At 37.4% G+C, this 25000-nt stretch overlaps 1 protein-coding gene across 15 annotated transcripts in view; it reads right to left on the bottom strand.

Moving 5' to 3' along the window:
• TBC1D5 (TBC1 domain family member 5) overlaps window positions 1–25000 on the bottom strand; it is a 431389-nt gene that overhangs the window by 159763 nt on the left and 246626 nt on the right. For all 15 annotated transcript variants that reach the window (XM_006770168.2, XM_015568088.1, XM_015568082.1 and 12 more), the window contains one exon: window positions 7489–7591. In XM_006770168.2, coding sequence (XP_006770231.1) covers window positions 7489–7591 — 103 coding nt within the window. The remainder of the gene's footprint in view (window positions 1–7488; window positions 7592–25000) is intronic.

Genomic DNA, 25000 nt, shown 5'->3' with positions numbered 1-25000 from the left:
ATCCATTATTGTGGGGAAATAGGCATTCCAAATTAGTGACCTGCCCTGCTAATTGAGATTATTTTTCCTCTTATGCATTAAAAATCACACACATATTTTAGCAAGTTAAAAATAGATTACACACTTTTATGCCTCTGAAAGTGAGTAAATTACCATTTCCCTTTTGCTTAATAACTATGGATGATCTTTTATAAAAAAGACAAGACAAAAAAACTACCTTTATAGGAAATAAGAATAAAATATACAAGCAGAGAGAAGAAACAGTTTTTGCTGGTGAAATCAGAGATGACTTCCTATGACAGGATAGTCACACAGCCTTCTGCACAATCTAGTAGTACTGTGTTATTCTCAGGAACTTAATGATTATCACAAAATAATATGGAAGTAAACTCTAAGAAGAATTTGATGATATTCTTACAAAATAATTTATGTTCCATTGACAACTTACTTGTTAATGAGGACAAATGACCATATAGTGATCTTTTTTAGGTAACCATGTCCTTACTAAACAAATTTTGAAAAGACTATTTTTTAGAACAGGGGTGGGGAACCTTTTTTCTGCCACGGGCCATTTGGATATTTATAACATCATTCGCTGGCCATACAAAATTATCAACTTAAAAATTAGCCTGCTATATTTGGTCAAACACTTAACTCACCCCTAATCCCTTGGCAGGACTAGACCAAATTATTTCATGAGCCTCGTATGGCCTATAGGCCAGACGTATCCATATCCCTGCTTTAGAAGAACATGGTAGAGACTCAGAAAGAATGGAATTGTGTTGCTAATTATGCTTTAAAATCATCATTAGGGCTTTATTCTCCTGGAAAAATCTCATTATTCCAAAAACTAAGAACCATAATTTTAATCAGCAAAGCAATAGCTTATTATAGAAAACCATGTGAAAGAAAAAACAAAAAAGAAAAGGAAAAGAGGAAGGAATGAAAAAAAGAAAGAGGGGGGGAGCAAAGAGGAATGGAAGGAGAGAGGGAGGAAGGAAAGAAAGAAGGACCAAAAAACAAAAGAAATAAAAAAAAACTGTGATAGATATCCTTGTGGTAATTTTTGTTTGCTTGTTTGTTTGTTTTGCCTATTTTTGATGGTTTCCTCAGGATAAAGTATCTAGAAGCAGAATTTCTATGTAAATGATGAAAGATATTGTTAAAGTCTGATCTATACTGTTAAGCTACTCTTCAAAAAGAATTCCCTTTGTTATGAGCATAGATACCACCATCTCACAAATCCGCCCTTATATTTGTAGTGTTTGTTTTTTTTTAAATCCTGTCTGTGTCTATGAGGTTTTTGTTTACCTTTCTTATTTGTTCATTTGTTGCTTTCAGTTTTATAGCCTACATATGAGTGAAATCATATAGTTCTTGACTTTTTGTGTCTGACTTATCTCCAGAGGGATGGGATCGGGGGTAGAATGTCAAATACATGGAGATGGAAGAAGATCTGACTTTGGGTGGTGGGGACACAATGAAATATACAGATGAGATGTCATAGAAACCTATATAATCTTGTTAACCAATGTCACCCCATCAAATTTAACAAAAACTAATTTTAACCAAATCCTATCAAATTTCACCAATGGTTGTTATATAGTTTTAGTTTTCTTTTTAAAAAATTAATTATCTATCTAGTATTTAATTTTGACCTGAAGATTAAATATGTATTCTCTCAAAATGAGTTAAACTAATTGAAAGGGTTAAAGAGAATAAAATAGGCAGAGGAAACTTATTGTGCTTAGATGATATCTTGCAGAAGGCTCGCAGTGCAGCCTCGTGCACAGCATAGCCTACCACTGGACATCTGGCGCCGGGAGGAGCCACGGACAAGACATGCCAGTCAAGCTCTGTACATCAGCAGAACTGCTTGCAGCCGGCAGAAGCTAATAAAAACCTGCCTCTCCCTTCAGTCACTGCTGATTCCTTTTTCGGACTCAGCCCACCTGCAGCCAGGTGCTTGAAATAAAAGTTCTTTTGATACATGCAGTGGTTCTCAACCTTCCTAATGCCGCCACCCTTTAATACAGTTCCTCATGTTGTGGTGACCCCCAACCATAAAATTATTTTCGTTGCTACTTCATAACTATCTATAATTTTGCTACTGTTATGGATCGTAATGATATGCAGGATGTATTTTCAGGGGTCTCAACCCACAGGCTGAAAACCGCTGCATTATGGCCTCATGTCATAGGTATGCAACCTCAGCCACTCTCTGAACCTTTCACTAATTTATTAAGTGAGCACCATTTATTGAATAACACACCTCTTCTCCCAAGAGTTCTGAAATGTCATCTTTACCATAAACTGAATATTTAGCTCTCATTTTTATCTGGGATTTTACTAGTATTCCATTGGTTTAAATATTCTTAATAAGAACTTTAGTGTGTGTACACACACACACACACACACACACACACACACTAAATGCTATCTCAGAGGAGATGGTGAGTCTTCTCCATTTCGCTTCTTGGGCTGTTTATTAGGGTCCCAAGAGCAAAGTAAAAGGTGTGCTTGAAAAAAAAATCAAATATGTTTTTTTAAATTTTAAAAATAATTTTATTATTGTAAAGACCTGCTCATTATTCTATTCATCCATGCTATCTATCCTTTTTTTCTCAAAATTATCTTGCCTATTCTAAATTTTTTCATCCAAGGGAACTTCAATATATAAATTATAAACAAAATACTGCAATTTTTATTGGCATTACATTAAAATTAATTTGAAGAAAATTGACATTTTTAGAACACCGGATTTTGTAATCCAAAAATTTGTAGATCTGCATAATTTTTACTGGGTTTGTTACTAGGTTTTTATTGTTGTTGGTAGTGGTAGTGATTCTAAATGGGTCTTTTTCCCTCAATATATCTTCTAACTAATTATGGCTAATTTAATAAGAAAGATTTATTGTTTAAACGCATCTCTCACCTTCTTTAAATGTTCTCTTCCCTCTAGTTTCTGTGATACTACTCTCTCCACATTCTCTATTTGTTCAGGCATCATTTGTCTTTGTTTATTTCAAAAATTATTTATTAACTACCTATGATGTATTGACAACACAAAAGTGAATAAAGTGGGCAAGCTCCTAACCATTATGAAGCTTGCAGCCTAGAGAACAAGACATACTAGTACACACACACACACACACGCACACACACAAACCCAGCTCCTATTATAGGCTCAACACATAAAAAGCACTCACTACACAGTGACTGAATAAATGAAATATCTACCACTCAACAAAGCAACAAATTGGTAAAAGTTGACCTACAATATAAAAAATGGAAAAGAATAACACTAAGTCATATTTCAATATTTCACATCTATAAATAGGGTGCTCTTTATATATAATAAAAATTAATAACATTGAAGACAACTTTTACCAATTCATTGTTGCATTCCAAATAAACTACGATATTTTCTTAAATAGACTTGGAAGAGAATGTTGGCTTTACTCTCAATTCTAGACTACTAAAACCCAGAAAATAATTGCAAGTGGCAAGTATACAGACATCTCTAAAGGAAAAGAGAATTATCTAGACAGAATCATCATAAATTCAATACGCTGTAAATTTGACAAAACATAATACAAACAGTGTCAGTATACTTCTTGGTTCCCAAAATGTGTATTTTGCTGCCATAGACACTGTAAGCATTTCTGCTTGCTTCAAGCCTTTATCCCTGCTGGATCGTTAGCAGTCACTGCACTCCGAACCCACGCCATTGGAAAATAAAGGTAACGAAGTTTTCTTCATCAACAGCCTGTAGGCTCACAAAATTGAACCTGTTCTTTTATCTGCCTGTGTTCATTTAGCCCACCAAGCAGTCTTTATTAAAGTTGAGGAATCAGGCAGTCAAAGTTCATTAATACCATTTATATAATCTCTGCAGTTTCAATTAACTCAGCAAGACATTCTACTACATGATAACAGTCTCATTAATTCAATAAAATCCCATAACTATTAACAATATGGTCGATGTTAAACGGGGTGTCACCTAGTACAAAATAATAGCTTTAACAGCTTGTGATAAAACTCAAGGTTTTTTCTTAAATTTGATCTGGCTAAATGTTCAGTCCTTCTACAGAAGGTTTTATTTCTGTGTAAAAAAATCTATGAGTCGCCGAAACCGGTTTGGCTCAGTGGATGGAGCGTTGGCCTGCGGACTGAAAGATCCCAGGTTCGATTCCGGTCAAGGGCATGTACCTGGGTTGCGGGCACATCCCCAGTGGGAGTTGTGCAGGAGGCAGCTGATCGATGTTTCTAACTCTCTATCTCTCTCTCCCTTCCTCTCTGTAAAAAATCAATAAAATATATTTAAAAAAAAATCTATGAGATTTTAAACATGTACAGGGAGTAATTAAGTCTTATTAACTGATACCCAGAAGTAAGCTAATACTTTCTAATCCAATAATTGATAGACTTTGTCTAAATTATCAAGAATCTGATCTTCCTTATTCCTCTTTAGTCTTCCTTAAAAATGCAGAGGGCTGCATATATCACAAATGATGGCATGTGCAGTTATTATGTTTTTTTCTTTGTCAGTGGAACTTGTTTCCATTATTTTAAGACTTCTGCAATCTAGATTTTTCTTTCTCTAAAGGAAAAAGAAAAACAAATCTGTATTTTGGGATAATTTTATTCTGACTTGATTTGCTACCAAATATTTTACTGTGAAGTATTTTCAAGTATTCAAAAGAGGAGAGGAGAGGAGACAATGTGGGGAAAGACTTCATTATAAAAGCCAACACAACGAGAAGAGAAGAATGGGAAAATATAAATAAACCTGGGTCACTGATAAAAAGCCTGAGCTATGGAACTAAAGCTGCAAAATCATTCTGCCCTCAGACTTCTTGCAAAGTATGATTCTAACATCCTTAGCGTTTAAGTCATTTCAAATGGGATTTTCTTTTATTTGCTTCCAAAAAATGCTATACTGATAGATTTAATTTCTCCCAGTCTCCCTTTCTGGTGTTTGTTTGTTTTTAGTGTTGTAACTTTGCATATAACTTCCAGGTATCTTGCTTGGGAAAGCCTTTCCTACACTGATTGTAAAAAAAATTCTCCTAAATTTTTCCTGGTATACTTGTCTAATTCTTGTTTTTACATTTATATCTTTACTCCATCTGGAACTTGTTCTCCAATAAAAGTATAATTTAATCTTTTTTCTAGATGGAAAGCTAAATATAGCAAGTCAATAAAAATGTCCTATCTTATCATATTACGATTGCATACATAACTAGACCCATCTTAGTTTGTTCCGGTGATCTACTCTTGATTTCCACACTACCGCACAGTGGTTTGATCACAGAATATTTATAGAAATGTTCATATCTCCCTTTGCCACTCTTCTTTTTCCCTAAATTCTCTGGCAACTCCAATATAGGTAATAGTAATAATAATCTTATATAATAAAAGGCTAATATTCAAACCGACCAAACAGCGAAATGACCAGTTGCTATGATGCACACTGACCACCAGGGGGGAGACGCTCAATGCAGGCTCATGGCTGGCGAGCACAGCGGCAGTGGCAGGGCCTCTCCTACCTCTGTGGCAGCGCTAAGGATGTCCGACTGATGGCTTAGGCCCGCTCCGCATAGGGCGGACATCCTCCGAGGGCTCCTGGACTGTGAGAGGGCACAGGCCGGGCTGAGGGGACCTCCCTCCCCGCAAGGGCATGAATTTCATTCACCGGGCCTCTAGTAATAATAATAACACCTCAACTACCAACATGAATGCTTAGTGAGAACTAGTTATTTTTAAATCTACAAAGTTAATGCTATTATTGCCCTCCTCTAATAGATAAGGAAACTAAGGATTAGAAAAGTTAAGTAAGTATATTGCCTATGTAGCTAGTAAATGGTGGAGCTGAGATTCAAATAAAGGGATATGCACCTAGACAAGTGCTCTTAATCAATTAAGCTACATTACATACATGAAATTTAGTGTAAAGCTTTTTGGCACTAAATTTAAAATAAATGTGTCCAGTTTTTTAAAAATCACATCTCTCACTTAGATTATCACTGTAATGATACTATATTTATACATCAATCTGGTAAAAAGTTTATTTTATTTAATGTCTTCTCATCTAAAAACATGTATCACTTTTCTGTTTATTCAAGTCTGGCTTTATATACTTTAATATATTTATAGCTTTCTTCATATAGCTTTTTGGCCTATATTAAATTTATTTCTAGATTATTTTATAGTTTGGTTGGCATTGTGAATGGGATATATTTTTTTCCATTTCCCATTCTAAACAGTGATTTATATAATGTAATTGTATTTCATAGAATTACCATGTAATTAATATAAAGACATATTACTAATAAAAAAAGACATATCACTAATATTAAAACTAAGATAAAATTAGTTCCTTTGGGTATTCTATGCACTCAATAACAAATGTATTATTTAGGACAAGTGTAATATGACTTGGTTTATTACCTTTAAACGGATCAAGTTTTCTTCAAATTAAATACATTGCTTTTACCATATGAATATTTTCTGTTATATTACACTGAAATTAGGTGGTTGTTAATTGGATATGTCATAACTTTTGATTGTTAGAGAATTTATTAATTCAGTTTGAATTCCCTCTTGATGTACATTTTGAGAAAGACATAAAAATATTCAACTTAATGTATTCTTTTTTAAATTTTCACCCAAGAATATGTTTTTATTGATTTAGAGGGAGAGAGGAAGAGAGAGAGAAAGAAAGAGAGAGAGAAACATCAATGTGAGAGGGAAACATCCATCGGTTACCTCCCGTATGTGCTCTAACCTTGATATGTGCCCTGACCAGGAATGGAACCACAACCTTCTGGTATACAGGGCAATGCTTCAACCAACTGAGCCACCTGGCCAGGGCTCAACTTGATGTATTTTTATTGGATTACAATAAGTTCAAGAGAAACCTAGATATTTCCTTATATATTAAGTAAATAATTTACATTTCAATAAAAATAATCCAACAACTTTCTTTACTTTAGTAATGGGAATGAATCAAATATCAGGATCAGGAAGAATATTATATAAATTTCAAAAAATTTAAAGGAACTTTCTGAAGTTATATTACTGGTAAGTTTTAAAGAGTAAAAGGATACTTTATTTTTTACACAGCATGTCGCATATTTATAAATGCTGTACATAGAAACAATATTTATACATACAACTCTGAAAAGTTTTATTACTAGATTGGCTTCAAAGATGTTGTTTATAAACAAACTCCCAAAAGTTGAAAGAAAAGATTGAATGCCTTATAGAAGACAATTTGGTGAAATGTCTTATAATAAGGAAGAAGCATATGTGCCTCAATGAGCTTACTTTTCTCACCGTGCAGCTGACAAGCAGCCCTTTGATTGCTGTACTATTATGACACAACTCTGGATACAATAAAGGCTACATTATTGCTCTATCATTTGTCAAGCTGTAGAGAAAATTTTGAGTCAATGGATGCCACCTGTACGATATTTTCATTACCTGTTTATAAAGCAACTGCTCGTTTTCTCTAGCATAACAGAAAAGAACATCTGTAAGAATTTTTCTCACATTTTCTTGTCGGAAAAACTGCATTTCAGGAAACCTGGAAAAAGAAAAGACAGAATTGAAATGACTAGCACAATTCTAAGAATTACCTCAAACTCTCATCTCTGAGAGGTACAAGGACTGCTTCGGGTTTTAGTGCAAGTCTGTATTTGCCATGCAACTTATGGCATTGATGGGACTTACATGTTCAGGAAAAAAGGATGAGAAAAGGGAAATTATTATATCACAGAGGGAAGCAATACCCTTCAACATCTAAATATTTCAAATGTTTTCCATATGCTTAACGTCACCACATGGTGAATACAACAATTTTTAAGCAAAATTAATTATAATCTATGTATTTAGGGTGGGGGAGTGGTCTGTTTTAGTCCATTTCGTTTATAGGACTAGAATGTGACCTTATTATTACCAAGTTTTTAAAAAAATCTTTTTAATGCAAATATCATTTAAATTATTTTACATGACCACATTTGTAATTTTATCTAATTAAAATGTAGACTTCAAATGGAACAAGTTAGTCAGTATTGTTTTCAGTGGTTCTCAACCTTCCTAATGCCGCGACCCTTTAATACAGTTCCTCATGTTGTGGTGACCCCCAACCATAAAATTATCTTCGTTGCTACTTCATAACTGTAATTTTGCTACTGTTATGAATCGTAATATAAATATCTAATATGCTATATGTGTTTTCTGATGGTCGCGACCCCCAGGTTGAGAGCCGCTGGCTTAAATAGTCTGGATCAAAATGTCCACCAGGTTCTTTGAGGTCATGTAAAATAGGAAAGGGCAGACTATGAACTTGAAAGGAACTTAAATAGTTGTTTATAAGACAAAATATACAATCATAATAAGCCATAGATCAAATACATAGCAATGCAATGCGCAATCCTATATAATAAAGATTTAATATGCAAATGGTCGTTATGCTGTGAAGCATAATGACCGATGGCATAACGACAGGATCACAGATCAGCAGGAGGGTGGGGCAGTGAGCTACAAGCAGGTAGCAGAGAGCTACAGGAGGGCAGCAGCGAGCTACTGGCGCACAGATTCGTGCACAGGGCTACTAGTGAATATATAATGGAAGAGGGGGGTGTCGTTTAGAAGTAAACAGTCCAATGGATTCGATCACAAAAAGTTTGAATAAGAACTTTTAGAAAAGGAGGAACATGCAACATCAATGGAAAAGGTAACCAAATCAGAAGAAAATATATGAAAGCATAGACAGCACAGAGTATTCCGGGTGTACAGCTCCGTATGGTAATTAGTCATCAGAAAGAACAGTACACCAAGTATTGCCAGTTGGGAACAGGAAAACAGTGGGGCAGGGTTGGAAAGAGCTTGAATTTAAAATTGAGGAAATGCAACAGAGTGACTCTGGTTTTTTGAATAGGGAAATAACAAAGAAAATAGCATTTGAGCAACTCTACTAAGTGGGAATAATCTTTAAGGAACGGAGATTACAGGAAAGAGAAAAGCACATCATAATAAAGTGACACAGAAAAATCACAAAACTGAAAGGAAAAGCCTGTGTTCAAATTCATGTTGCATAATTGCTAGCTGTGTGATCTTGGTAAGTGACTGCCTCCTCTGTTAAGGAGGGACAGTAACACTGACCTTGAGATCAAGATGAGATATGTGAAAGCACCAAAAACAGTGCTGGGCAAATAGTAGGTGTTTGGAAATAGAGGTCTTTACTAGTCTGAGTACTGGAGCTGTGGGTGATGAAGATGAGTGTGGCTAAGACAATGTGTGAGAGACTGGACAGGAAGAGCACCGCAAGCATGGAGGCACAGGACATGGAAACAGAAAAATACTCCTCGTGAGTCTTCTTAAGAGCATTAATGGTGTTTTGATTTCAGTTTAGAATGGTTTTTGGACACTTCAGCTGTTTTATGCTTCTTCCTAATCCTCTTTTGGAGTTACCACTTTCTCTCATGTCTAGGCTGGGTTCCTGAGTGAACTATGCTAGTGGTTCATGAAGCATCTCTTTTCTGATGCTAATCTACACTAATAAAAGAGAAACATGCAAATTGGTGTCACTGTGCTACACCCACCAGCCAATCAGGGTGATTATGCAAATTAACCCAACAAAGATGGTGGTTAATTTGCATATGCAGACATGGAGCGAAGACTGAAGACACCATAAAAGGAAGCCAAGCACAGCAGAAGGGAGCGAAGCGGTGGAGAAGGGAGGAAGCCAAGGCAGCGGAGACGTGAGCGGAGCTGAGGCAGCGGAGACAGGAGGGAGCTAGGCAGCGGAGAAGGGAGCAAGGCAGCGGGGAAGGGAGCTCCCTTCTCTGCTTTGCTCCGGCCCCAAGAAGCCCTATTCTTGCAGGAATAGGCCTGAGGAAGCCTTATTTTTACAGGAATCTTCCTGCAACGGGCCTCTAGTTTTTATAATAAATTAAAGCCTATTTTATCTTCATCTGTTCATTTGACTTTTGCTTGAAACTTCTTTGGATGTGCAACCGTCCCAAGAAATAGATATCTGATCTTTTCTCTAGCAGCAAGGATGCCTCCATTTTGGGGGCCAATAATGAACAACACATAGATCTGAGCAAGATTACTTCATATCTCTGCATAAACCTTAATGTGATGCCCTCCAGACAGTCCCTACGCAGAATGGGAGTTCAACTGCAACAAGTAGCTGCTAAAGAAGGGAAAACTAACCTGAACATAGATTCAGAGAAGAATATGTATCATAGAAGTCAAAGAAGTTCCAGAAAGATGTCAAATGCACCCAAGTGCATTTGACAAAATGCAAAAATTTGGGACAAATGAAAGTTGCTAAAGCTCTTAGAAAGTCAAATACCCCAAAATAATCAAGAAAGGTTAAGTAATTAATAAAATAAACTGTCGAGAAATTTCTTGGAAAAACTTAGTCACTAAGTTAAAACTAGAATAATCCTTCTGAGAGGCTCCATGCCCCATGATTAAGATCATGTGGCTAAATGATTTTTTGTGTCCTTTCCTTAACTATTCTTTGCAAATTATCTATGTACACTGTCAAAACTAAATTCTGTGTAGCTGCTACAATCTGAATGAATTATGGGAAAAGAGTGCTAAAAACTACATTTACTTTGTAACAAATACCCATGAGTTATATAGTAAGAGTTTAATACCTAATTGCTAAAAATATAAATTACATACCAATTCTTAGTTTCATTTAAATGTGTACTATCCACTTGCAAGATTAAAAACCAGATATCTACAAGAATTAAATTGCAGGTAGGTAATTTAAATTACCCACTTATAGCAAATACCAAATAAAATGAAAATGTGTATTAGGCGGACATAGCATCCCTACCCAATAACACACCATCTACAATTCTACTCAACAATGCTAAAGTGTCCATTTATGAAGTTTCATGACACCCTCTTTTTTTAAGGAAAGCATGATTATTCTCTAAATCCTGATGAAGAATCCATAGCATCAAATAAGTAAGGTAGGAAGATATAGAAAAGTTCTGAAAAAAAGTTTCTAGTATTTCAGAATTTGGAAAAAGAACTTACATTCAGACAAGTTTTAAAATTCAAAAAGTCTCTGAAGATAATCCAGCTAAACTCAGAAGTTAACAACTAAGTGCACTAAAATAGAGAGATTAATACCTGCCTCAATGCATCTGGGTAGATAACAGGGTAGCAGTACTTCCCAACTGCTTCACTAATCTATATATATAAAAGCCTAAGCGACTGAACGATCCAAACGACCGGAATGACTGGTCACTATGACATGCACTGACCAACAGGGGGAAGACACTCAACACAGGAGCTGCCCGCCTGGTGGTCAGTGTGCTCCCACAGCGGGAGCACCGCTCCGCTGACCAACCCGTCCTGGTGGCCCACCAGCCTGACAGCAGACACTCTCCCTCAGTAGTCCTGCAGGTCCAATCTCCCAAAAACAGTCCAGGAACTGATGGACCAGCGTCACCAGTACCATCCTAACAGAGCTGCTGGCTTCCTGGAAGTCAGCCTTGGGCACCGGGGCTGCTTCCCCTCCCTAGACACTCCACAAGGAAGAAACAATATAAAAGCGGCCACCAGGAGGCTCCCAACAACCAGTGTGAATGTCAGAGGGACTGCTGGGAGCCAGTCCATCCTTGCTGCTTGACACAGTCGATGCAGGGAAGGAACATCTGCACAGCATATGTTTCAAGGGACCTGGCATATATGGCATACTGTTCTTAATGTTTGCTCCCCTTAGTGCTATGGGTTTTAACCAAGGTCACCTCTCTGAGAAAGGTTGTTTCCCTAGGTGGGGATTTTTCCCTGAAGTTAGGGGGGAAATAAAACCCCTTAACTAAGTGCCAGGCGGGTAGTTAATCACTTTAACTATGAACAATCACACTTAGGCTACATAATCTTTACTCCCTGGAATGGATATAAGAAACGCCCTAACCTTTGGAATAGAGATTGATAGGATTGGAATCAACTGGTATAAATACAGATGTAACAAGACAACAGGACACAGAACCTAGAGACAGAACCTAGAGACAGAACATGGCAAAAGATCCTGGACAGAAACTGGCAACAGAACCTAGAAACAGAACCTAGCAAGAGAACCTGGCTGAAGAACCTAGAGACAGAACCTAGAAACAGAACCTGGATAGAACTTGGCAAGAGAACCTGACTAGAACCTGGTGACTGAAACTGGCTGGAGAACCTGGACAGAACCTGGCTGGAGAACCTAGCGAGGGAACATGGCTACAGTACTTGGCTGAAGAACCTGCAGAACCTAGACATAGAACCTGGCTAGAGAACCTCACTATGATGATCATCTGAAAGCTGTCTCCATGTCATTCCTTCTTCGCCGACTCTGTCCACACCTTTGGGGACCCCTGGACCTGCTGGGGTTGGACCCCAGCAAGGGACAGATCCGGATTCCGGGCCAGCAAAGGCGTTCCACTGCTCACCTGGAAGGCCTATTGCATCCCAGCCCCGCCACTCACCTCGGGACCCCATCTGTGCACAAATTCATACACTGGTCCTCTAGTCAGTTATAAATGAGTTGAAGATATATATTCATTTATGTAAAATTCCATGAGTTTAGAGTTAGCTACACAGAAGAACCAAGTTCATAAGTTTAATGAATATATCTGAATAATAAAATATTCCCTACAACAAATACTTGACTGTCATATTATCAGGCTTCAAACAAGAAGACATACCATATTTAAGAATCAGAAAAAAGAGGAAGAAAAGTACAGTGAGTAGCTTTTCTAGGAATAGTAAAAATGTTTATGATGATATGTTTTTAGGTTTCAAAAGAACTTCCCTACTGCTAATTTCATATCTAAGTTTTTTTTACCCTGTGGTATCTGGTATTGATTCAGGACTGGTGAAATAATTTGAACATTAGTCTAATCCAAAAACCAGAGGAAAGGCAAATCTCCTTTGAAACAATGATACAAATCAAAGTATATAGATCCAACAATTGCTTGAAAAATCAATAGTGTGACTCTCCATTTTCACGAAAAAAAGGAAAAATTGTAGTAAATTCAGTAAAGATAAAATAGAGAAAAACATTTAGAATTAAAACTGTATTAGTTTATGATTCATGCAAGCCAAAATATCTGATAGAAATGTAAAAGGGGATGGGGGAAGATCACACTAAATTGGGACTGAAGATAAGTGTTATCAGAAAATAAAAGTCCAAGAAAAGTAATTTCTGCATTTGGCCAGAAAATGAAGATGACAAATAGATGAGGGTGAAACTCTGAAAGAAAAAAAAAAAGAAAAGTTAGATTAAAGTATTCCATGATGAAATTTAGACTCATACAGTGTAGATTCTTACTTGATGGGAAAAAAAGCAATGTTTTAGTTGTAGCTCAGTTGATTAATATTTGAAATACAGCAGTTTCACTCTCCGATGTGTGAAGGAACTTATGTTTAGTCAAATTTTACATACTGCAAACTAATGCCAACAGATATAAAAATATGGCGTGTTTTGTTTTGCATCTTGAAACAACCCAAAATTTGTAGGCAATATACTTTCCATTATAAGTTTGTTTAAAATATCTCATTATGGAAGAGTCAAATATTTATAAACAGATTATAGTAGACTGAACCCCAAGATACCCATCATCCATCTTTATCACTAACTAATTCTTGTTTTATATCTACTCATCTTGCTGCCTTCTGAAGCAAATCTGAGACATCACCACATCTTTAAGAATTGCAGAGTCCTCTCTCAAAGATAAGGACTCTTTAAAAACATAACCACAGTTGTAATATAACCACACTACTAGTAAAAATAATATAACAGTTAAATCAAGTATCTAGTCAATGTTCAAATATCTCTAAAAATTTTACAGTTTGTTCAAATCAAGACTCAAGAAATATCCATGCATTGCAATTTTTTTGACACTTTAACTCAATAAATTTGTCCTTTTCTCTTTTTTATAAGAAACCAGGTTCTTCATCCTGTAGCAACTTCCCACATTCTGTATTTTATTCATTGATCCTCCATTTTGTTATTTAATCCATTCTTCTCCCCCCATTCTATATAATAAAAGGCTAATGTGCAAATCGACCAAACGGCGGAATGACCTGTTGCTATGATGCATACTGACCATCAGGGGAAGGCACACAACACGGGAGCTGCCCCTGGAGGTCAGTGTGCTCCCACAGGGGGAGCACCACTCAGCCAGGAACCCTGAGCAGGGCTCATGGCTGGCAAGTGCAGCTGTGGTGGCAGGAGCCTCTCCGGCCTCCGCAGCAGCACTAAGGATGTCTGACTGTCTGCTCCATGGGGAGCGGGCCTAAGCAGAAAGTTGGACATCACCTAAGGGCTCCCAGACTGTGAGAAGGCACCGGCTGGGCTGAGGGACACAACCACCCCCCACCCCCCTGAGCGGATGAATTTTGTGCACTGGGTCTCTAGTATTTCCTATAAACTGGTAGGTCTAGGGATCTAATCAGATTCAGGCTCAACTTTCAACGAAGTTCTTTATGGGCAGCAGGATGGTTTTAGTACATGTTTACAAATTCTTCAGCATGCTTTCCATAAAAAGATGAGTTAAACTCCCCTCCATTTGAATATGTGCTGGCCTTCATGATGGCTTCTTCCAGAGAATGTAGCATAAGGGATGCTGTAACATAGCGTCTGCCTGGTTCTCCATCTGGACACATCCTTGGAACCCAGACACCATGCTGCTAGGAAGAGAAGCAGCTACATGGAAGGGCTGTGTAGACGTGTTGGAGCCATAGTTCCAGAGAAGGTCTTTGCTGAGAGCCAGCTTCAACAGCCAGCCATGTATGTGAGCAAGTATTCAGAAATTCCAGCCCCTAACCTTCAAGCTGGCCTAGCCAACACCATGTGGAACAGAGACAAACTGTCCTGCTCACACCTGCCCAAGTTATAGACGCATCAACAAAATAAATTATGCTGTTGTTTTAAGCTCTGGGGTGGCTTACAATGCAGCAATAAATAACTGGTGTAGTCGGTGTCTACAATTCTATCAGGAGGCATGTACTGTTAACTTTTCTCTCCTTTTATGATGCTGGCAACCACGGATGAGCATTGCCTAGGTCCATTAATTCACTAAAGGTTATAAAATGGTAAGACTACGATTTTATCATTTTTCCTTTATTATCTAAAATACATATATAAATAAAAATTCCCCTTCATCAATGTTTAGTTACCCTGAAGTATAGATCATCATCATTTTGAAAATTTTATTGATTTCCAATAATTTACTCATAAATACTTGTGGTCATAAAAGATCTATAAATGACAGAATGGCCGCTAATTCTGTCACAGAAGTTGTTTTATGACAACCAGACTATTCGATTTCTCTTTCGGATACGTTTTCATGTGACTGTAGAGTATGGGAATGAATCAGGAAGTGAGAGATGGAGGAGGACTAAACACCAACTCTAGAGCCCAAAAATCAGGATCCCAGGTACCTGATGGAAGTTAACTGGAAAGACATTCAATAAAGCAACTGTCTTCATAAAACAGAAAGACAATAAAGGGAAGCCAGGCAAATATCTGGCTGTCTATAAGGAAGAGTTTCTCAGACAACAAAGAGACAAAAAGAGTATTTCCTAAGCAAGAAAAGGGTTAAGAAAAGAGTGAAATGATAAAGGGCTTTGTCACTGCATTATAGTACATAATTAGGTAATTAGAAGTATTAAAACAGACAAAGCATTGGGCCCAGATGAATTACTGAAGATGCAAGTATTCAATAAGATGCCCCAAGGGAGAAAGTAAAGCCCTTGGTGAAGGTTTATAATCATGCAGTAGGACAGAGAAGCACAGAAGGACTTGGAGGAACAATAACCGATGTTATGCCCGTACTTCAAAAATAGAATTCCAGAGCAAGCATTCATCCAAAATTTAAAATGAGTGGATGAAAACTCCCTAGAATACTATTAAACACCAAAATAACTACAATACATTACTCTGGTTTATTGTTTTATTATAGAAAAGCTGAAAAATCAAGCAAAAACCATACAGGAACAGTTTGATATAGAATGAACCCACACACTCCAGATACTTTTTCTTTCTGTGCTCCCTCTACTTTGGTTGATGATTTCACCATTCTCCCTATTCAAACAAATCTGCTTTCTTGTCATCTCAGGCACACAGCTGGATTTAATTCCCCAGTGTCCTTTTCAGGTAGCTGTGGCCCTGCCTCAGTGCTAGTCAATGGAATGAGAGTAGAAGTGATGTGTAACCCCCAAACTCATCCCCCAAACCCAGTGAGGGCCCATAGACCTTTCCCCTTACAGCTGGATAGAATGGAAAAATGTCATCTGGGCGGCCTGGGAAGCTACATGTGGATTGTGGTATTTTAAAAATATATCTGAAAATCCTTCAATCACTTGGTCTGGGGAAAGTATCTGCTGGAGACGGACACTTAAGCAGCCCCATGGAGAGACCCACATGGAGAGGAAGCCATGCTGGTCCTCCAGCCTGGTCAGGCCTTTCAGATGACTGCAGCTCCAGCTGAAACCTGATTGCAATTTCTTGATACTCCTAAGCCAGAAGCTTCCAGCTAACCTGCTCCCAAACTCCCGACATATAGCAAGTATGAAATAAATAATTATTGTTTAAAGTTACTGAGTTTTGGTTGACTTATATAGTAGCAATAGATAACTAACATAGGTTTGATACTTGAAATTGGGGTATTGCTAAAAAGCATAAGGTATGTGATAGATCTGTCTATGGAACTGAACAGAAGCTCCAAAGACCTTGCATAAAGCATTAGTGAAAGACTAAAGGGTGTGAATGAGATTGTTAGCAAAAGACAGACACAGCCCAGGAGGAGCTGGCTGTTAGAGAAGGCTTAAATAAAAGTGGTTTGTGGACGAAAGGGGTCACGTGCTAACCTGACAAGCTCAGGGAAGGCCTGCCTGGTGGTCTTGCAAACTCAGAGACCTAAAGTAACCACAAAGGATGATCTGAAATTAAACTTTAACTAAAAGCAGTTATAGTGAGTAGTTACGTCCTAGGCCAGTATCTTCACTGACAAGGTCCAACCTTTACCTTCTCCGAGCCTATCTGTCTTTTTGCATCTATGATAACATATTCTTGAAATGTCTGTGTAACTTGTAACTTCCCTTTTTCCGGACCCCTTGGGGGTCCTCACAACCTAATGTGCCTGGGTGCCAGGACAGATACCACAGATTCCTTCATTGTTATATTAATTGTTGACTGTTAACTATTCTGCACCCACCTAAGTATGTGTCTATCGTTTTACTTTTTATCCAATCCCAGAGGTTTCCTCCCTTTGCTTTCTCCCGTCTCTCTAATCTATTACCAATGGATTTCATGAAACCCACCTACGTCCTCTCCTTTGATTGCAATGTATAAAAATAGATGAAAAAATACCACCATTCTCTGGAGCATTATCCCAATCCGTTGAGATAATGCTTCTGGGCAATTGTTGACAGTTTGGCTCAAATAAACTCACAAAAATTCTTTACAGGTTTGAATGTTTTTATGTTAACAGGGGAAAACATACAGGGAAAACATCCCTTATTATGTAGTGGCAACATGGCAATCCTTAGTTATAAGGAAAATAGAAAACATACCTAATAAACTGGGGATCTAACTAAGGAGCAATCCAGCCGGAGTGTTGAAGGTGCTGCTTGGTTTATACCTGTTACTTATAATAGAATGAAAGAAGCAAAGGAAGAACCGCACAACAAAAAGGAGCTAGGACTTGCTGGGTTTAAAAGAAAACATTTTCTTATTCTCAGCCTCTCTAGTCAGCAATTTGTGCTAATATTAAGACACTGCTTTTGGGCAAATATCAAATCTAAAAACAAAATTAAGGATGTGAATGTAAAATCCTTTGTAAAGGATTTACAAATCCTTTGTAAAGAATTTTAATCTCAGAAAAGGCATGCCCTAGAGCAGCGGTCGCCAACCTTTTTTGGACCTCACAGACCACCAGTGGTCCACAGACCACCAGATGGCAACCGCTGCCTTAGAGAGCCTTTCTGTCTGACAAGATGCCCTGATGCCCTGTAACGATTTAAAAAGCATGCCTCTCAGAGCCTTCAGCACTTAGATGTCAGGGATGTTACTAAACATCCAACACCGCACCCACAGCTGTTCACAACAAAGAATTAATTGGTCCGTAATGTCAATAATCCCAAGGCTAAGAAACTCTGCATTAGAGTACATGAACACAGAGGGCAGAAACAGCATCTATTTATTTAATATTTAATCGCCATTTCCTTCTGAATAAGATTTGAGATAAGTCACTCATGTTTCTGTCTCCTGTTTTCTTCTCAGAGTGCTTTGCATACAGAAGGTATCTGATAAATTGAAAAAGTGCTGAATCCATGTAAACAAGGTTGACATAAAATATGATAGAGTAGTGAGTAGTAAGACCTAGAGTTCGAGGTATTATTTCTATTTTGGCCATTAACAAGTTATATTTTCCCCAGTCATATTTTTTCTGAACTTTAACTTTTCACATTTGCAAAACAAAAGGATTTACTACTAGATGACTCCAGTGACACAAATGCCTATTATGGGTGCCAGGCACTAGGGAAAATGAAGATACAAAACATAAGAACTAAGTACTCAAGAAACCTAGGAGAGAAAAAAGACATTTTACAGATATTTCTAAGGAAAGAAAATTAAAATAAAAATGTGTATGATCTATAAAAGAACAGAAGAGACACAACTTCTTTATGTCTCTTATAGCACAGTAGCTCATACAGTAATTTCTCAAATAGTATTTGTTGAATGAATAAATAAATTGACAAATCTACCAACATATAAACCAATGAAAAATGAAAATTAAATCTATGGACTGAAAAAAAAAATATGGACTGAGGGACTGGAGGTAGGGAGCTGAAGTATAAGAAAGGTCAGATCAGAGCGCTGCAGTCTGTTTCTGTAGTTAAAGACAAGAGAAACATATAGCTTTCATAGGCCAAAAACTGGTGGCAAACACCGATTTTAAAAAGGCAAAGTAAAGAAAGTAGGAATCTGTTGTGATGATAAGTGGTAGACTATAGCTGAGGAGGGTCGCAGAAAAATCTCCAAAAGTCTAAATGGAAGGTAGGAGTTCGAAATCACCAGACAAGTGAGAAGATGAAGCAGAAGGTTCGGATAGTAGGAGATATCAAACAGTGCAGGAGAAAGGACAAGTGGGGCTGGAGTTTCAGGAGGTTGTATGTGTCACCATTGAAACAGAGGCTTCCATCAAACATTCTTTCTAGTTCTCCAATGCCCTGAGTTACAGAGCAAGCCCTCTCTCCCACTGACTCCCCTTCTCAAAAATGCCCGAAGCCGGTCCATCCTTGCTGCTTGACATAGTCGCTGCAGAGAAGAAACATCTGCACCTCCAACTCCGCCCGCACCTTTGGTAACCTCTGGACCTGCTGGGGCTGGACCCCAACACAAAAACAACCCACTTTTAATTCATAAAGGTGAAAAATCAGGGAAATATATAATATACAGGGTGTCCCCAAAAATGTATACATAATGTCTATAGATTCTATTACATTTTGAAAATGAAATGTATTTTAGGCACTGCCTTTATAATAATTCAAAGTGTGTACCCATTTGGGGGATATCCTGTATGTATGTGTATATACATACATATGTATTTTAAGTGAAACACTCATTTGCCCTTGAAGTAATAAAGTTGTTTCAATTCCAAATCTGCATGAAGTTCTCAGAAGGCTGTCATACTGTGGACTGGCTATGTCTATCAGGACTATTTCAGGATGAGGCACTACTTTACCGCCTCGCATACTTTACTTTTTAACATTCACATCATCAATATTGAGCCCACAACTATAAACAGTGCTAAAAACATGGCTTAGTCAGAAGTAGGGGGATCTCAACAGCCAACACCCTTCTGGTCAGCAGCTCGGGCTGACAGACTGTGCTGCTGGTACTCGTACCGCTGCTCCCAAGTTCTGAAGACTTGGAGCCTCAGGATGCTGATTAAGCACTACAATGCACAGTCTGCAGCAAATACACCTATGTTTTCACTCAAATACTATTTTTTTTCCAAAAATATTGAATATTCCATAAATTGGAATAAATGTGCAGTATGAATGTTCATGCTTAAGTGGAACAGAAATGGGAAAAAATACACATTAAAAACAGAAGCAGTACAGGAAAATACATATTTCTAAATAAATACATGCAGCCGTAATAATCAATATTTTGGTGTTACCTTAAATGTTGTCAAATGAGGAAGGACTACAGGCCATTTGACAGAAGAATTGTTTCTTATATTCTTGAAAATCTGTTTCCCCCCTCTTTAATATTTAAGAAACACACACACAGGTTGCCGACAGCTCTCAGAGAGCGGCTTGTGTTGTAGTTTTCACTTTCTCGGCTGTGAACAAGTGCATATGCGAGGGCTGGTCGTGCATGCACAAGCGTGTACTCTGCCTGCGTTAAATAAAACCACAACACAACACCAAGTGCATCCACTCATTCGTGTGTGCCTGCAGTCCACCTCGAGGAGACTGAAAATATAAATACAAGCTGCTATTTTGGTGCGATCACACGAAGATGGCAGCTTGTGTGTTTTTTTCTCTCTAACATTTTAACACTGGGCAGATTGTCTGCATTAACACACACCCAAATCAATTCTGCTCTGAAACTGCTTATAAAATCTCCCTTCCCAGAGGAATTTCTTCTTTATTTAAGTAAAAAATGGGCTTGGAGGAAGCTGTATAGAGATACCAACATCAAGGACACCTTACATTTATAAAGTGTGACAATCTTGTCACTTTACAGAGTACTGACAGTATTCCTCCCAACGTGGGAACTATGCAGAAGATGCACTTTAAACAAGAAAAAAAATCAACAAGTTCACTTTGTAAAAGCACTTCTGTATGTCAGTAATATAGAAGAAATTTTCAAAGTAGTCTAATTTTAAGCTGCCTACTATAACATAATAACTAAAATTGACCAAAAAATCAGATAAGACTTGTATACTACAAAAATTCATGGTTTCTTAAGGGCAGAGAAAGGAAATAAAAGCAAATATTTAGCATAGGCCACATCTAAAAGTTCACTATCAATAAAAAAGAAAATGCAGACATTCATATCATATACTGTACAAAAACATAACATTGAGTTCGCCACAGTGCTGTCCAACAGAACTGTCTATAAAAAAAAGTTCTATATCTATGCTGTCCCATACAATAGCCATTAGCACTTGAAATATGCCTACTATGAATGAAGAAGACTTCATAAAATGTTTTAATCTTAGTTAATTTAAATTTAATAGTCACATGAGCCTGGTGGGTACCAAATTGGATAGCACACATCTATAGTTTTAAAGAGAATTTCAGCGATTACTAATGAAACCACAAAATATCAAATGAAGAGCTAAAAATAACTGAGGAGACACAGTTGCTTAAATAGATTGTCAGAAGCTATATAATAACTATAAACAAAAGGAAACACTAATTTGAGGAAGTTAGAACTTTACAGATCTGACCATGATATAGAGATTAAGTAGGAAGGAATGGATTTAACTGATAAATGAGCTGCCTGAAGTGCTAACTGCAATAATCCTACAATAACCAGAAACAAAAGACCAAACATTGAAGGTGAAGAGTAGCACATCCAATAGGCAATCAAATAAACTTTTAAATAGAGTCAAAGTTACAATGATAAAAGTTAAATAATTTTAATAATTTAATTGAAGGAAAAAGGAGAACACATCTGAAGAAAAAAAAGATACTATTTGGCAATGGCTTATAAATATGTTAATTTGCAAATGATGTTATAGACACTATAAATATACTTTTAGAATAGACCTTGACAGACCAAATAACAGACTTCGATGGCATCTAATATGGAAATGATATTTTATTTCAAACTCATTACTTCCCATCATCTTAAATATTACTGTGTTTCATCTAATGTTTCAGCCTTTGAAGCATGGAAAATTGGATTGGAATGGGCGATTCAGGTTCTGAATCAGAAACACTGTAAAATGGAACTCCTGGATTTACCTTTTTATCAGTTTTTTTCAGAAATAAAAATGAGAAGAGTAACAACCTCATTAGGTTTAGATAAAGTATAATTAATTGAAATGAATATAAAACTCTTTGAGGCAAAAAAGAGTTAGTAGAATAAAAATATGTTAAAATTAGTTGAATGAAGATAATATTTAATATCGTGACATTCAATAATAATGCAACAATGCAGCTTGTGAGATGAAATTATCTTATTTAAACTCAGGATAGCAGGCTGATAGTTACTTTTTTAAGTGTGCTTATTTATATCTCTCATAAACATCAACTTGACTCTATAACAGTGAGACAAAATAGCATTAGTCCATGCTCTCCACGGGCTTACTGTTAGATTTCAAAGAGGAGATGGGCTACCACCAGAGCTCTTATACATATTATTTCTATCACAGCACCAGTTAATTTGAGCTGTAACTTTTTTGGCTGCTCTCTCTATTAGATTCTGAGCTTTTTAAGGGTCCTTGCCATATTTATCTTGGCATCTCCAGTGCCTGGCTCCCAGAGGAGATTAGAGTCAATGCATTGACTATATTGGCAGATTGAATACCTTGGCAGGTCTAAATAAATAGAAAAGCCTTAACAAAATTAAGTAAATCATCAAAAAGTTAAGAAAATTCTACTAGAACATAGAATAGGCAGAAGTTATTTCCAATTGTATAGAATGGAAAATGCTCCATTAACAGGTTGGTGATGAACTCAGGCTTTGAAGAATGAACTTTCAGGAATCCAACAGGGAGGAGTGGGTTAGTAGCATTCCCAAGGACAAATAATGCAAAACATGGAAAGCACAAAACCTGTTCAGGGACTTGTGCCACAGCACTGGCCTAAAAGGGAATTGTGGAGGGACTTCCAGTTTCTGGTCCTCCATATAAGGAGTCTGGACATTGCTACTCCATCCTAACAAGGAAAAAGCTGAGAAGACTAAGAACCAATTACTCTTCTTGGGTCCATAAGAATGGGGAAGACACAGGGCAAACTGCTGTCCCCAAGACTGGAGAGACAGACAGGCAAATACAGGGAGTCACAGATTGTTAGAGAGACTCACAAGTGGGAACCAGTGTGGGTAGGAAAATCTGAACTCTAACTGATGAATTACTGAGCTCAGTGTGAACAACTCTGAGAGTCAAAAACTCCAGGTGGACCTGTCATAGAGGGGCCTCACAATATTGTGAGATCTATTGCCGGGAGCTGGACCAGGTTCCCACAGTAGTATAAGAGAAAAATCACCCCGCCCCACAGCCCCCCAGCTTCAATCAAAGGGAAGGGAAAAGGAGCCAATGTGAACACAGCACACTGTTCTTCTTAACAAGGCCAATTAAAAGACAAAGGTTATCAGCATGAATAATAATAAAAAAAGACCCAAGTATATGTTACTTACAAGAAATCCATTTTAATTTAAATATAAAGATACATGTAGATTAAAAGCAAATGGATGGAGAAAACATACCATACCAACACTAATTACAAGATAAAAAAGAGCATTACATAATAATAAAGGGGTCAATTATCCAAGAAGACAAAACAATCCTTATTATGTATAAACCTAAAAAAATAGCATCGAACTATGTGAGGAAAGAACTACTAAAATTACTAAGAGAATCCACTTACGTGGTTGGCAATTTTAACACCCTACAATCAGATGGACAGTTCTGGAAGGCCGAGGATCATTAAGGACATAGTTGAACTCATAATCATCAATTAGCTGAATATAATTGATATCTATACACTACTTTATCAAACAACATCAGAATACACATTCTGCTCAAGCTCACGTGGAACATTCACAAGACAGACCACATTCTGGACCATAAAACACACCTTAACACATGTGACAGAATAGAAGTCATACAATGTCTGATCTCAGACCAGAGATCAATAATAGAAAGGTAAGTGAAATCCTAAAGGGAGCTGTGTGTGTGTCTTAGTCCATTCTTCTGCAGACCACAGGGAGAGTCATAGAACCTTTAAGATGAAGCAAGTGGAGAACCTGGCTGAAGAACCTGGCTAGAGAACCTGACAAGAGAACCTGGCTAGGCTGCTGAAAAATTGAACACTGTCTCCGTGTCATTCCTTCTTCACCGGTTCCGTCCACACCTTTTGGAACCCCTGGACCTGCTGGGATTGGACCCCAACAAGGGTGGTGTGAAACTCCCACTGTACACGGCCCAGGCCCATGCAACTCGACCATCTGGAGATAGTCAGAATGGGGAGACGACACAACTCCCAGAAGAAAGAAAATGAGGAGTCGCCAAGAAAGGAGATTAATGAAATTGAAGCATGCGACATGACAGAAAAAGAATTCAGAGTAATGGTTGTACAATTCATTCATCGGATGGATGAGAAAATCAACAACCTATGCAAGAATCAGGAAGAAATGAAAAGTGATATAGCTACAATCAAAAACACCATGGAAGGCTTCAACAGTAGACTAGAAGAAGCAGAGGACCGAATTAGTGAGTTAGAAGATAAGGTAGAGAAACAAACTCAATCTGAACAGCAACTGGAGAAAAAAATTAAAAAGCAGGAGGAGAGCCTAAGGGAGCAAAGGGACAACATGAAACGAAGTAACATACTCATAATAGGGCTGCGAGAAGGACAAGAAGAGCAGCAAGGATTACAAAATCTATTTGAAGAAATAATGACAGAAAACTTCCCAGATATGGGGAAGAAAAAGTTACACAAGTACAGAGTCCCAAGCAAGATGAACATCAAAAGACCCACACCAAGACACATCATAATAACGATGGCAAATGTACACGACAAAGAGAGAATCTTAAAGGCTGCAAGAGAGAAACAGAGATTACCTACAAAGGATCCCCCATCATATTATCAAATGATTTATCAACAGAAACACATCAGGTCAGAAGGGACTGGAATGAAGTATACAAAGTGATGCAAACCAAGGAAATGAATCCAAGAATACTCTATCCCGTAAGGTTATCATTCAAAATTGAAAGGGAATCAACAG

This window comes from Myotis davidii, unplaced genomic scaffold (genome assembly GCF_000327345.1).
Source record: "Myotis davidii unplaced genomic scaffold, ASM32734v1 scaffold962, whole genome shotgun sequence".
Taxonomy (NCBI): Eukaryota; Metazoa; Chordata; class Mammalia; order Chiroptera; family Vespertilionidae; genus Myotis; species Myotis davidii.
Note: the sequence above shows the minus strand (reverse complement) of the source record. Positions and strands in the feature narration are given on the sequence as shown.